Source organism: Tupaia chinensis, unplaced genomic scaffold (assembly GCF_000334495.1).
Source record: "Tupaia chinensis unplaced genomic scaffold, TupChi_1.0 Scaffold000287_1, whole genome shotgun sequence".
NCBI lineage: Eukaryota > Metazoa > Chordata > Mammalia > Scandentia > Tupaiidae > Tupaia > Tupaia belangeri.
This window is the reverse complement of record NW_006159771.1, coordinates 1,331,857-1,347,150: the sequence shown is the minus strand read 5'-3', so window position 1 is coordinate 1,347,150 and position 15,294 is coordinate 1,331,857. Positions and strand designations below refer to the sequence as shown.

Here is a 15,294-nt window from a genome sequence, read left to right as displayed (position 1 = left end):
CCTCAGGAGGCTCGCATGGGATGCCCTAGTCCGTGAGAAAAGGAGTCAGGGGACAAGCAGGTGGTGCAGTGGCTAAGTTGCTGGACTCCCACACGGCTGACCGTAGGGGCCAGCAGGTGGCTTAGCGGTTACATTGCTGGACTCCCACACGGCCGACCGTAGTTCAAGTTCTAGACCTGGTGGCTTGCAAGTCATGTCGAGAACGTGTGCACGTGAGCATGCCCAAGATCCCAGGAGAAGAGTGGAGGAGAAGGGATTGTGGCATGGCCATCCCTCCAGGGGGTGATTTCTCGTTCCCCCTCACCCTTTCTGTCCCCACCCCCCAGCACACCCGTCCTAAGACAAAAACCTCTGGGGAAAAAAACCCGAGTCAAGTGATACCTGGCAGTGATACCTGGGACGGCTGCCCTTGGTCAGGATCCCGGCCAGGGCGACTCACGTGTGCAGGCTGTTTATTCAGAGCCCACAGGGTCGGCTCCGCCCCGTGCTGGCCGCCTCTCCGCCCATCCCCTGCTCGGAGCACGCTCATGCTCCGTGCCCCGGGCGCACACCCTCACTGGCGTCATCGTGTGGTCTTGTCTCTTCACTTCGCAGAGGAATGTTTGCTGGGGGATTGAAGGAGATGGAGCAGGAAGAGGTCCTGATCCACGGCGTGTCCTACAACGCCATGTGCCAGATCCTGCACTTCATCTACACCTCGGAGCTGGAGCTCAGCCTGGGCAACGTGCAGGAGACGCTGGTGGCCGCCTGACCGCTTCAGGTGAGACCCGCCTCGTGGAGCAGCCCAGCCCGCGCCGTCTCAGTCTGGTCGCTGCCACTGCAACAGGATGCCACGGGCAGGGCAGTCTGTAAGGAACAGAAGTTTATCTCGAGCTTGGGAAGTTCAAGACTGGGAGGCTGCCTCGGTAGGGGCCTTCTTGCCGTGTCAGGCAGCAAGCTCGCATGGGAGAGCAGATGGGAGCGGACTTAGTTTCTCTCAGGAGCCCGCTCTGTGGTCATGGTAAAGCCCTCGTAGCCCAATTACCCCTTAAGGTCCCACCTTCATTTTTTCCCTGTTTTTGTTGTAGGGAGTGTGTGCTCACTGGAGAGAGACAGAGAGAAGGAAAGTGTGGGAAATCAGCCACCAGAGGTATGGCCATGCCACAATCCCTTCTTCTCCATTCTTTTCCCAGGATGTTGCATGTCAAGCCACCAGGTCGAGGACTTGAACCACAGTCAGCCGTGAGGGGTCCAGCCACCTTAACCATCATACTGCTGGCTGACCCTCGGTCCCACCTGTTCATGTAGCTACCATGACATTCGATTTATTACTATTATTATTATTTAATTTGCTATAGGGCAGCACATGTACTCACCAGAGAGAGAGACAGAGACAGAGAGTGAGAGAGAGACAGTGAAAGCCCAGCTGCTGAGTCGGTGACGTGACCTGCTGTCATCCGCGTGGGAGTCCAGTGCCCCAGTCACCACGCCACGGGCTGGCCCACATTTTTTAGTTTCTTTTTAATTGCCGGAAATCACACACCAGAAAAAGAAAGAGGAAGAAAGCAACCGCCCGGTGGGGTGCCATCACACCACAGTATCTTCTCCCCGACTTCATCTTGTCAGGATTATGGACACATGTGCACCTGTGCCTGATGTGGTTTTTTTTGAGAGATTTTCACTGTAGGGCGCGTGCGCTCGCCAGACAGACAGGGAGTCCAGTGCCCCAGGCACCACGCCACGGGCTGGCCCACATTTTTCAGTTTCTTTTTAATTGCCGGAAATCACACACCAGAAAAAGAAAGAGGAAGAAAGCAACCGCCCGGTGGGGTGCCATCACACCACAGTATCTTCTCCCCGACTTCATCTTGTCAGGATTATGGACACATGTGCACCTGTGCCTGATGTGGTTTTTTTTGAGAGATTTTCACTGTAGGGCGCGTGCGCTCGCCAGACAGACAGAGAGAGACAGAGAGACAGAAAGCGAGAAATCACCCCCCAGGGGGGATGGCCACGCCGCAATCCCTTCTTTACTATGGGACATGTGCACTTTCCAGAAAGAAACAGAGAGAGAAAGTGAGAAATCACCCCTAGGGAGGAATGGCCCTACCTCAATTCCTTCTCTATTCTTTTGGAATTTGGGGCATGCATACACACAGACCCGGCATGTTTTTCTTTGGGTTTGTTTTTGTTTGTTTTTTTTTTTTTTTGAGAGGTTTTTGCTATAGGACGCGTGCTCTCACCAGAAATACAGAGAGAGACAGACAGAAAGCGAGAAATCACCCCCTAGGGGGGATGGCCACGCCGCGATCCCTTCTCCTCCTTTCTCCTCTCGGGATCTTGGGCACGCACACACACGCACCCGGCGTGAGTTTAAGCCACTGAGTCCGGGACACGAACCGCGGGTTGACTACATGGGAGTCCAGCGACATAGCCATTACGCCAACTGCTGGTCCTGACCCAGCATGTTTTTAAGCTGTCAGGTCTAGGACTCGAACCATGCAGCTGGCCACGTGGTATCCAGCTGCCTTAACTTCTGGCTGGCCCAGCATTGAATTTCAACGTGAGTTTTAGAGGGGACAAGTAAGCCATAGCACATGTATAGGCAGGGTTTCCAGAGGTGCCCAGGATGCCTGCCAGGCAGTGTCATTGGCGTGAGAGGAGGGACAGTGAGGACACCAAGCAGTGAAGGAGGCCAGGAAGCCATAGTAGGGAGGAGGCTCTTGGGTTTTGTTCTGGGAGCTCAGGGAGATGCCCCCTGCCATCCTCTGCTGTTTTGCTCATTCCTTGGCCTCCTCCTGGGTCCAAGCTATTGAAGAGATCCTGGAGCTGCACAAAGCCAGTGGGCGGGCCTGTGCTCCTGCGTCTGACAGAGCTCCCTGCCACTCTGCTTATTCATTACCTTGGCTGCTTTGATCTCTTTTAAATGTTTTTCTCTTTTATTTTTAATTTTTATTTATTTATGTTTTAGAGGATTTTGCCATAGGGTGTGTGCACTCACCAAGAGAGATCACCCCCCCGCCCCCGGACATGGCCAATACTGCAGTCCTTCTCTATTCTCCTCCTGGGACCTTGGGGGGCACTTGCTCCCAGCATGATTTTTAAGCCACCAGATCTGGGATTCGAACCACAGTCAGCCTTGTGGGAGTCCAGTGACATAACCACTACGCCATCTGCTGACCCTGCTGTTTTCCTACAGAATTCAAAGTGTCCCAAGGCTATGGCAGTGGGCCTTGGTTTTCGTTAGGCTCTACTGGTGCTCAGTGGTGTGGGTGCAGCTCCACAGGACTGGGCCCTTGAGCACTAGTCAGAACCTGATCCAAGTTAAGAGTCCCTTCCTGGGACCAGTAGATGGTGTAATGGTTATATCACTGGACTCCCACGTAGTCAACCATGGTTCGAGTTCTGGACCTGGCAACTTAAAACTCACACTAGGTGTGTATGCATGTGTGCCCAAAATCCCGAGCAGAGAAGAGGGGAAGGGATTGCGTCATGGCCATCCCATTGGGAGGCTGATTTTGCACTTTCTGTCTCTGTCTCTCCAGTGAGTGCACACACCCTGTAGCAAAAGTTTCTCCAAAAAACCCAAAAAAGTCACTTCTTCGGACATTTCTCAGAAGTGAAGTGAAATGTTACAAGTTCATCTTTGTAACTTTTTTTAGATGAGAGAGTGCTTGGGGCAATTAGAACTCCAGTCATAGGAGAACCAACCTGTTGGGGGCATCTGGAGGCCCCTTCTAGGCAAGGCTGTTCTCGGACTGGCGGGTGGAGGTGGTCTACACTTGCTTGTTGGGTTGATCTGAGCACCCCTCGCCTTGCTGTAGTTGGCATTATGAGTAGATGGAGTTAGCCTTTATGACAGAACTATTTTTTGGGACCAGCAGATGGCACAGTGGTTAAGGTACTAGACTCCCGTGTGGCTATGGTTCAAATCCCAAATCCAGTGGCTTGAAACTCAAGCTGGGTGTATGCACATGGTGCCCAAAAATCTCAAGAGGAGACTAGAGGAGAAGGGATTGTGGCACAGTCATCCCCCCGGGGCATGATTTCTTGTGTCTGTCTCTAGTGAGCACATGTGCCCTGTAGCAAAAACCTCTCTTTCTCAAAAAAAAAAAAAAAAATAATTTCTGGATATTATTCCTTTTTTTTTTTTTAATAAGAGAGAGAAAACAAAGGTTGTTTGTTTGTTTGTTTATTTATTTATTTTTGCTATAGGGCGTGTGCGCTCGCCAGACAGACAGAGACAGACAGAGAGACAGAAAGTGAGAAATCACCCCCCAGGGGGGATGGCCACGCCGCAATCCCTTCTCCTCCATTCTCCTTTTAGGATCTTGGGCACGCACGCACACGCGCCCGGCGTGAGTTTAAGCCACCAGGTCCGGGACTCGAACCGCGGTTGACTATGTGGGAGTCCAGCGACATAGCCATTACACTAACTGCTGGTCCCAAGGTTGTTTATTTTGACAGGTTCTGCCATGTCAGTCCTGCCCCAGCCTCCCAGGTAGCTAGGATTAGAGGTTCACGCCACTGAGTGTTGTATGCTTAGGCTGGTCTGGGGCCCCTGTGTTTTGTTTTGCTTTTAGAGAGATTTTTTTCTATAGGGTGCATGCACTCATTTGAGAGACAGAGCCAGAGAGACAGAAAGCAAGAAGTTGCCCCCCAGGGACGATGACCATGCTGCAATCCCTTCGCCTCCTTTTTTTTTTGAGAGAGGTTTTTGCGATAGGGTGTGTGCGCTTGCCAGACAGACAGAGGCAGACAGAGAGATAGAAAGTGAGAAATCAGCCCCCGGTGGGACAGCCATGCCACAGTCCCTTTTCTTCCATTCTCTCCTCGGGGTCTTGGGCACGCATGCACACGTGCCTGGTGAGTTTAAGCCATCAGGTCCGGGACTCTAACTGTGGTTGACTACATGGGAGTCCAGTGACATAGCCATTATGCCATCTACACATCCCAATTTATTTCTTCCGTAGAGGGACAGGCACCCTCAGCTGTGTCTCCACGCTGCAATTCCAGCTCCAGCCTCAGCCATCCAGGATCACAGACACGCGTGCAGCCTTTGTGTTCAGGGTGACCTCGAGATGTGAACCTGGGGCCTTCCCAGGTGGCCTCCGCACCGTCGCGGCTGTGCCCCTGTTCTCCTCTGCCCCGCATCCACGTCCTTGTTGCTCTGGGAGTCCTTGCCCAGCTCTGCCCCCCTCCTCAGCTGTCTCCAGAACACCCCAGACACTGCAGCACAGCCAGCCTCCTCCTCCACACCTGCTGCCCTCCTGCAGCCCCTCCCAGGCTCCTGGTTCTGATTGGCCCACGACGATTCCGCAGGCACCAGGGCTTGGAATTGGCTCCGTGAGCCCTTCCGCCATCTTCACTCCCGGTGTCCACGTTTAGGCCAGTCATCCTCGTCGGTGCCGCCCGCGGCTGTTCCTGCTCCCCGTTTCCGTTTCCTTCACCCTTGTCCCGGCCCGTCTCTCCATGTCTGCCTCCCAGTGGGTTCCTGCCTGCCTTCTTTTTCTCTTCCCTGCACCCACGACCATGCCCCTGACACCAGACCACCTTCCCAGACCCCACTTCTCCTGTCCTGCGTGTCAGCTCGGACGCCTTCGGTCTCCTCCTGTTGGGAGCTCTGGGCGGTCTGCCCCCGGGCCTCAGAGGCCATCTTGGGAACAACTGCCTTTGTTTGGAACATCGTGGGCTTCTGTGTGATACCGTTTTAGAGCAAGTTTCCTTGGGGGGGGATATAGTGGGCTGGCAGGTGGCGTGGTGGTTAAAGACACCGGACTCCCACATGGCTGACCACAGTTCGAGTCCTGGACCCACGGTTCGAGTCCTGATGGCTCGCTTTCTCACTTTCCGTCTCTCTCTCTCGCTCTCTCTTACCCTGTCCCTCTCTGGTCAAATTAAAAATAAATAAATAAAGTTAATTAAAATAATCCCCTTAAAAAAAAAAAAGTCCATTTTACTTGGCATTGCAGTGTTGAGTCATAGGCCTACAGGTCATGTTTGTTTAAGACTGGCGACTGTTGGTGGCCTGTCCCCTGCGTGCCATGCCCTAGGACCAGACTCCTCGCGGTGTCCCAAGGGCCTGGTCCGAATCCCAGTGAGACTGTCTCCTTAGGTCCCCCCAGGCTTGTACATCCCCTTCGGAGCCTTTGGCGGGGGGCGCTACTGCACAGCCTGGTTCCTCCACGAGGCTCTGCCTGGCAGGAGGGAGGCGAGAGGTTGGAGGGCTCTGGTGCAGCCGCTTCTCCACGAGCCTCAGCTCGGCCTCTCTCAGGGCAGTCTGGGCTCCAGGATCCTGGCTCTGGATAAATCAGAAGTAGGTTTTTTAGGAGGAAGAGGCAGAGCAGAGATATCTGCTAAGTGCTGAGATAGATGGTCACGGGGAGGCTCGTAGGCCCTAACGGCGTCCTGGGGACTTGGTGGGACACAGACCTGCCCAGCAGCTAGTAGGCCTTGGCATATCACATGCAAGTGTTAGAGGCCTTTCTTTTCTTTTCTTTCTTTTTTTTTCTTTTTAAGAATTATTTTATTTAACTTTATTGATTTAAATTTTACTAGAGAGAGACAGAGAGAAAGCAAGCCATCAGGTCCGGGACCCGAACTGCAGTTGCCCATGTGGGACCTGATGACTTGCTTTCTCTTTCTCTCTCTAGTAAGATGAAATCATAAAATAATACTAACAACCGCAACACGTAATGGTTACATCGCTGGACTCCCATGTAGTCGGCCGCAGTTCGAGTCCTGGACCCGGCTGCTTAAAATTCATGCCGGGCGTGTGTGTGTGTGCACCTAAAATCCTGAGAGGAGAATGAAGAGAAGGTATTATGCTGTAGCCATCCCCCCGGGGGTGATTTCTCGCTGTCAACGCATGCACACTATGGCAGAAACCTCTCTCAAAAATAAATACATAAAGACCAGCAGTTAGCGCAATGGCTGTGTCGCTGGACTCCCAGGCAGTCAACAGGGGTTCGCGTCCCGGCCCCGGTGGCTTAAACTCACGCCGGGCGCGTGTGCATGCATGCCCAAGATCCCGAAAGGAGAATGGAGGAGAAGGGATTGCGGCATGGCCATCCCCCCGGGGGTGATTTCTTGCTTTCTGTCTTTCTGTCTGTCTCTGTCCGTCTGGCGAGCGCACGCGCCCTATAGCAAAAACCTCTCCAAAAAAAATCAATCAATCAATCAATCAATAAATACATAAATATTTTTGTAAGTTTGATTTGAGGCAGCATATATTTTTTCTGTTTTAGTTGTCAGAGGCACACACATTTGCTAGAGAAAGAGAGAGCGCATGAATGAGCAGGCGTGCCATGAAGCACCTGCCAGTGGGGCCTGGTCACGCCACAGTTCCTTCTCCACTCTCCCACCCTGTTGGGATTTGGGACGTGCACGCAAGCACCTCGTGTATTTTTCAGGCTGGTGCATCCAGGACTCGAACCTCACAGTCAGTCATACGGGACCCAGTTTCCCCAACTAAGCTGTGGGACCCACCCTCTTAGATGACTCTTGAATTCAACAAAAGAAAAAAGTTTATTGGCAAGCTTCAAAAACCAGCAGAGTTTTTCTCTGCAATGCTTAGTTTGTGGATGATAGTCAGATATTTCTGTTTCTAGAGACACTCTCAAATCCTGTTTTCCTAAAGAACTTACCAGCACCCTCTGTTATCCTGGGAGCCCTTCCCCGTGGGTCCTTTCATCCTGCCATGTTTTGGTTAACTGATCACGGGGCGTCCTTTAGCATCCTGCGGGGGGGCCTGTGGCCTCATTCTCTGCTCCCTCCCACGTAAGCACCGTCATACCACTCACCCTCCCACCAGTCGGCCAGCCTCTCTGCACAGGTGGGGAAGGTGACTGGGTGCCTAGGAACCTGTGCACTCCCTGCCATCCACTGGGTCTCCCCCAGGCTGGGGCTCAGGATGTGTGAGTGAGCCTACCAGCCTTTCAAGACATCTGAGTCAGGGTCTTGCGATGGGTGCTGGGCTGGCCAGTGCCCTTGGCTCACTCTGCTGGCAAGTTGGAACTCGGGGCTGGCGTGTGGCAGGTGTGTGTGGCTGGTGCGGCCGCTCCTGGGAAAGAGGGTGGGCTCGCTGGGCCTGCAGTCTACCTGAGCTTCCCCATGGGAGTTTTGGCAGGAGAAATCTGGGTGTGTCTCAATCCCAGTGCTGTCTTTCTTTTTCTTTTAAAAATTATTTAATCTTATTTTTTGTCATTATTTTTACTTTTTTTTTTGAAGTTGACCAGAAAGAGACAAAGTGCGGGAGCAAGCTACCAGGTCCGGGACTTGAACCGCAGTGATCCATGTGGGAGTCCAGCCTCCAGAACCACCACGCCACCTGTCAGCACTTTCAAATAAAGCCCTGAGGAGGAGGCTGGGCCCTTTCTTACCGAGGACATCTGGCCCTGCGGGAGACAGCTTGTATTTCTCGGGAGAACTAGTACCTTTGACCTGTCGAGTTGTGGGAAAAGTCATGACGCATTTTTTTTCTATGCAAAAATGCATCAGGATTTTTTGACAACCCCATAAAAGGCAGCTGACCCACACCGAGGGCCTGCTCTGTGCCCGATGCCTCCACACACTCTTAATTTCCAGGGTAGTCCTCGCCCTTTTTTATGGACAAGGAAACTTAGGCACAGAAAGGATAAGAACATGCCACACATCACCCTCTCGATACATTTCCAAGCTGGGATTTAAACCCAGCCAGCCATGGGGCCAGCAGGTGGCATAGTGGTGAAAGGGCTCTGGACGCCCACATGGCTGACTGTGGTTTGAGTCTCAGACCTGGCGACTGGCTTGCTTTCTTTTCTTTTTTTTTTTTGGAGAGGTTTTTGCTATAGGGCGCATGTGCTCGCCAGACAGACAGAGACAGAGAGATAGAAAGCGAGAAATCACCCCCCAGCGGGGATGGCCACGCCGCAATCCCTTCTCCTCCATTCTCCTCTCGGGATCTTGGGCACGCACGCACACGCACCCGGCGTGAGTTTTAAGCCACCGGGTCCGGGATGCGAACCGCGGTTGACTACGTAGGAGTCCAGTGACATAGCCATTATGCTAACTGCTGGTTCCCACGACTGGCTTTCTTACTTTCCCTTTCTCCTTCTCTCTTTGTTTCTCTCTGATCAAGTTAAAAAAAAAAAAATAGTAAATAAAATTTTTTAAAAAAAATTTTAAGAGAGAGATTTTTGCTATAGGGTACAATGCACTCACCCATAGAGACAGAGAGGCCAAAAGTGAGAAATCACCCCCTGGGGGGATGATCACACCACATTCCCTTCTTCATCCTCCTCTTGGGATTTTGGACACACATACACACGTGCCCAGGGTGAGTTTGTTTTCGTTTCGTTTTGTTTTTAAAGAGAAATTTTTGCCATAGGGCTCGCTAGAGAGACAGAGACAGAGAGAAGGCAAGAAATCACTCCCAAGGGGAATGGCCACACCACAATCCTTTTCTCCTCCATTCTCCTCCTGGGATCTTGGGCACACACGCACATGTGCCCTGTATGAATTTTAAGCCGCTGGGTCTGGGACTCAAACCTCGGTTGACTACGTGGGAGTCCAGCGACATAACCATTATGCCATCTGCTGGTCCCAAAATTAAACAAATCATTCTAAAAATAGTAATAATCATAATAGCCCAGGGACCAGCAGTTAGTGTAATGGCTATATCGCTGGACTCCCATGTAGTCTACTGTGGTTCGAGTCCTGGACCTGGTGGCTTAAACTCATGCCGGGTGCATGTGAGTGCATGCCCAAGATCCCAAGAGAATGGAGGAGAAAGGATTGCGGCGTGGCCATCCCCCCTGGGGGGTGATGTCTCGCTTTCTGTCTCTCTGTCTCTGTCTTTATGGCGAGCGCACACGCCCTATAGCAAAAACCTCTAAAATAATAATAATAATAATAATAATAATAATAATAATAATAATAATAGCCCAGTCAGCCTGCAGCGAGCTCCAGTCATCCCTAGTGTGTTGGGGAAGGTTGGGCAGTCAAAGCGGGAGGGCTTGTGCTTTGCTCCCCCTGGGGGTGCAGGCAGCTGCCGGGGACGCCGTGTAGATGGTCTCTGGGCTGCCTCCTGTCTCCTACCCCCAGGCACCGTTTGCCCACCCAGGCTTCAGTGCATGTCTCCTCTTCGCAGATCCCAGAGATCATCCATTTCTGCTGCGATTTCCTCATGTCCTGGGTGGACGAGGACAACATCCTCGATGTCTACCGGCTGGCAGAGCTGTTCGACCTGAACCGCCTGACGGAGCAGCTGGACGCCTACATCCTCAAACACTTTGTGACCTTCTCCCGGACTGACAAGTACCGCCAGCTTCCCCTGGAGAAGGTCTACTCCCTCCTCAGCAGCAACCGCCTGGAGGTCTCCCGCGAGACCGAGGTGTATGAGGGGGCCCTGCTCTACCACTACACCCCGGAGCAGGTGCAGGCCGACCAGATCTCGCTGCACGAGCCCCCCAAGCTCCTGGAGACGGTACGCTTCCCCCTGATGGAAGCCGAGGTCCTGCAGCGGCTGCACGACAAGCTGGACCCCAGCCCGCTGAGGGACACCGTGGCCAGCGCCCTCATGTACCACCGGAACGAGAGCCTGCAGCCCAGCCTGCAGGGCCCGCACACGGAGCTGCGGTCGGACTTCCAGTGCGTCGTGGGCTTCGGGGGCATCCACTCGACACCATCCACCGTTCTCAGCGATCAGGCCAAGTACCTGAACCCCCTGCTGGGGGAGTGGAAGCACTTCACCGCCTCCCTGGCGCCCCGCATGTCCAACCAGGGCATCGCGGTGCTCAACAACTTCGTGTACCTGATCGGAGGGGACAACAACGTCCAGGGGTTCCGAGCCGAGTCCCGGTGTTGGAGGTAGGAGAGGGCACTTCTGGGCGCCTCTGCCTGTGGGGCACCGTGTGGGAGGCGGGCCACGCGGGCCGGTTGGGGGTGTGTTGTGACGGAGCACGTGACGGAGACCTGGCTCCCCTGCCGGCCTTTGCCACGAGCGTGGCAGCTCGTGTGGTGGCCCGGCGGCTACGTCTGTGTCGGGCGAAGGCCAGCTGATCTCTAGAGCGTGCACAGAGACAAGGGAAGAAGGCATCTGGTGGCTTTTTTCTCTTGCCCCCTGCTCCTTCTCAGAAGCCCGCTCACCCGGACCGCAGCTGCTCAGCTGTGTAGGGAGGGCTGGGCTGTGGGCTTGTGGTTGTGGTGCCGAGGTGCCCCGGGACTGGCCGAGCGCCAGGAGAGGCAGTCAGGGTTCGGAGCGTGCAGGAGGGGCCGCCGCACCTCCCCTCCGTCTGGCTTTCTCTTAAGCTCTGATACCTCTTGCTTCAGCTTCCCTTGGCCTCTCTGCTTTGCTTTGCTTTCTCTGTCTCTCTCTCTCTCTCTCTTTTTTTTAGAATTATTTTTATTTGATTTTATTTATTTATTCATTATAATTTTGGCCAGAGAGTGACAGAGTGCGGGGGTGGAGAGGGGTGAGAAAGCAAGCCACCAAGTCCAAGACTCGAACCGAGGTCGGCCAGGGGGGGAGTCCAGAGCCCTTAACCACCTTGCCACCTGCCGGGCCCATCTTTTTAAAATTTTTTTTAAATCTACAAGTTTAGTGATTATTTCTTTATTTTTATTTTTTATTTCTTCCCTCTTTTTTTTGGTTTTGTTTTGTTTTGCTATAGTGCATGTGCATTCGTCAGAGAGGGAGAAGAGGAAAGAGAGAAATGATCTCCCAGCGGGATGGCCACCCACAGTCCCTCCTCCTTCATTCTCTTCTTGGGACTCTGGGCAAGCACTCACATGCACCCAACATGATTTTCTTTGTTTAAAAAGAATTATTTATTTTATTTTATTTATCATCATCATTTTTATAATCATTGGTTTGCCTTAGGGCGCATGTGCTCAGAGAGGGACAGACAGACACTGTGAGAGGGAAAGTGAGAAATCACCCCTCCCGGGGTGGCCATGCCACCATCACGCTCCCTCCTCCTTCCGGCATCTTGGGCATGCCCTTGTACCCAGTGTGAATTTGAAACCACCTGGTCCAGGAATTGAACCGTGGCTGGCCATATGGGAGTTGAGCGATTTTTTAATTTTTTTTTATTTTTTTTTGCTATAGGGCACGTGCGCTCACCAGAAATACAGAGAGAGACAGAAAGTGAGAAATCACCCCCAGGGGGCATGGCCACGCCGCAATTCCTTCTCCTCCATTCTCCTCTCGGGATCTTGGGCACGCACACACACGTGCCCGGTGTGAGTTTAAGCCACTGTGTCCGGGATGCGAACCGCGTTTGACTATATGGGAGTCCAGCGACATAGCCATTACGCTAACTGCTGGTCCCAGAAGTTGAGCGATGTAAGTGCTGCACCATTGGCTGATTCCCATTGTTATTATTTTTCAGTTTGCTACAGGGCACACATGATCACCAAAGGGGGGGTGGGGGTGGGAAGAGTGAGAAAGCAAGCCGCCAGGTCCGGGACTCGAACTGTGGTCAGACCTGTGGGAGTTCAGCACCTTCACCACCACACCACCTATTGGCCCCCCCAGGTGTGATTGTCAAGCTGCTGGGTCCAGGACTTGAAACACAGTCGGCATGTGGGACCCAGCACCTACACCTCTGTGCCACCCACTGGCCCAAGCTACTCATTTCTCTCGCGAAGAAGAAAAAGAGAGAACGGCCCCCCACAAGGCTGTACGTGGTGACCCCCTCCAGTCCCAGCTGCCGGGCCCCCGGGCATGTGCGCAGGTGCCTGACGTGCCAGGGGTCCCAGAGCGTGAGCCCGGCCGTTCTGCTGCGTGGGTCCGCCTCACTCTGCACCACCACCTGGCCTGTCCTTGCTGTCTTCTCCCTCCACCACCAGCCCATGGCGGAGGGCGGTTTCCTACTGCTCTCCTACCCAGCCAAGCAGCCGTCAGGCCAGGGGAGCGGTTAAGACCTACAGGTCACTGAGCCTCTTTCTAAACCCTCCCACCCTGGAGACAACCACCTGCTGGGCGCAGAGGCCTCTGGGAGGAGGCAGCGTTCCCAGAGGGGTCCTATGGATCGCTGTGGTCACAGGATGCGTGTCGCTCTTCCAGTCAGCGAGGCTGGGAGCTCGTAAACCCATTTATCGAAGTGAAGAAAGGGAAGTAGGTCAAGTTCCCACGACTTCTGTCATCACTAGATTTCTAGAGGCCCCTCCTGTACCCACTGCCTGAGCGAGGTCTCCCCGCCCGGGGTGCTGAAAGGGGCGCCACAGAGAGACTGCCAGCCGCTTCCAGCAGCGGTGAGCTCGGGGCTGACCAAGCTCGTCTCGTGCTTCTATCTTCTGGGGTGCGCTGGGGCCACCTCCTGACTTAGGAACCAAGCATGGTGGCCCCGACCAAGGAGGAGACGGCCAGTCCTTGGCCACCTCTGCTCCTCTGGGCTCAGGGAGCGATCACCTTTGCTAAATCGATGAGGCTCAAATAGAGCCGACCGTATTATGTCATGGTTAAATATGAGGAAGGGCAGAGTTCACAAGAAGCAAAGGCCTCCCTGCATTCTCCCCCTGACCTCACGCCGACCCCAGGGGGTCTATTCACACTGGGCTCAGGCTTCCCTCTGGCCAAGCCTAGAAACGTCTTTTTTTCAGGGGTTCGTTTTCAGTTGGGCGGCCAGGCCAGACTGCACTACTGAGAGCCACCTGCAGACCGGCAAAGGTCTCTTCGAAGCATTCTGGCTCTCCTAGGAGGTGGGGGCAGCTGTGTACATCAAGGAGGCTGTCCCTGGGGGTGACAGATGGGCACTCTGTCTGTCCCCGTACCCTGTCCTCCTGGGTACAGCCTGATAGTGGTTCCCGTTTCTGTCTCGAGGTGTGCCGCAAGACCACAGCCAACTCCGTAAAGCTCCTGTAAACCCAGTAGTCAGTAACCACAGCCTCAAGTTCCGGGCTGGGAGCTGGCCTGACCTGGCTCGAGGGAGAGGCTCTCAGAGGCTGGAGGTGGCAGGGAGGGCCACCTGCCTGCCAGTTTCCTCCGGGGTCTGTCATCTGCACAGAATGAGAGTTTCAGGGACCTCCCGGTAGACTCAGAACTTGCAGACTGACCTCGTCTCTTCCTCTGAATGTTCGGACAGTTTGGGTCTTTCTCCGCTTTCTCTTTTTGTAGCTCACCTTAGAACGTATGTGCTCTCAGAGTTTAACAGAACAGGACCTTGCCAGTCAGGGCTTGCAGTTCGAGGAGTTAGTGCTTACCAGGTTATATTTTAAAGCATCGATACATGAAATGTCACGTAAAAAGTTTCTTCTTTTCAAGCAAACTGTACTCCAAGAGGCCACTGTTCTTTTTTCTGTTTTGATTGCATCTTTTAAAATAATTATTTAATTTTTATGTATATATTTTTCATGATTACTTTATTTAACTTAATTAATTTTAATTTGACCAGAGAGGGACAGAATGACAGAGAAAGAGAGGGGGAGAGTGAGAGAGGAAGGGAAAGTGAGAAAGCAAGGCCACCAGGTTCAGGTCTCGAACCACGGTCAGCCATGTGGGAGTCCAGTGTCCATGCCACCTGCCGGCCCCAAGTTTTATGTATTATTATTGTTTTTTTTTTTTTTAGAGAGACTTTTGCGATAGGATGTGCACACTTGCCAGAAAGATATAGACAAAGGGACAGAAAGTGAGAGATCACCCCTGGGAGGATGGCCATGCCACAATCTCTTCTCCATTCTCCTCTCGGGATTTTGAGCACACTTGCCCAGGTGCCTGGCGTGAGTTTTAAGCTCTTGGGTCTGGGACTAGAACCGTGGTCAACTATGTGGGAGTCCGGTGACGTAGCCATTATACTATCCGGTGGTCCTTGTTATTAAATATTTTCATTTGCTGTAGGGCACGTGAGTTCACTGGACACAGAGAGAGGGAAAGTGAGAAACCAAGCCTCCAGGTCTGGGACTCAAACTGCAGTCGGCCACGAGGGAGTCCAGTGCCTTAGCCACCCCCTTTGATTGCATCTTTGTTACCCTGTCGTTCTCTGCACCTTTTCCGTAGCTGTAGTACTGTGGGTTCTTGCATGCCAACTGCACGCCCCACCTATTAGATAGACTCACATTGCCATTTTCCCTGGCCCTACTTAAAATAATTTTGTTTACGGGACCAGCAGTTAGCGTAATGGCTATGTTGCTGGACTCCCATGTAGTCGACCGAGGTTCGTGTCCCGGACCTGGTGGCTTAAACTTACTCCGGGCACGTGTGTGTGCGTGCCCAAGATCCCATGAGAAGGGACTGTGGCATGGCCATTCCCCCAGGGAGCATGACTGCTTTCTGTCTCTTGTTTCTCTCTGTCTTTCCAGCGAGCACACACTTCCTATAGCAAAAACCTCTCCAAA

General features: G+C 53.1%; 1 protein-coding gene and 1 pseudogene across 1 annotated transcript in view; both read left to right on the top strand.

The window, feature by feature from the left end:
- The first annotated feature begins 576 nt into the window (after positions 1-576).
- Positions 577-15,294, top strand: part of KLHL22 (kelch like family member 22) — a 29,477-nt gene continuing 14,759 nt past the window's right edge. The window contains exons 1-2 of the mRNA XM_014588574.2: positions 577-760; positions 10,109-10,827. Coding sequence (XP_014444060.1) covers positions 10,145-10,827 — 683 coding nt within the window. The 5' untranslated portion in view covers positions 577-760; positions 10,109-10,144. The remainder of the gene's footprint in view (positions 761-10,108; positions 10,828-15,294) is intronic.
- Positions 595-760, top strand: LOC114008098 (kelch-like protein 22 pseudogene; annotated as a pseudogene).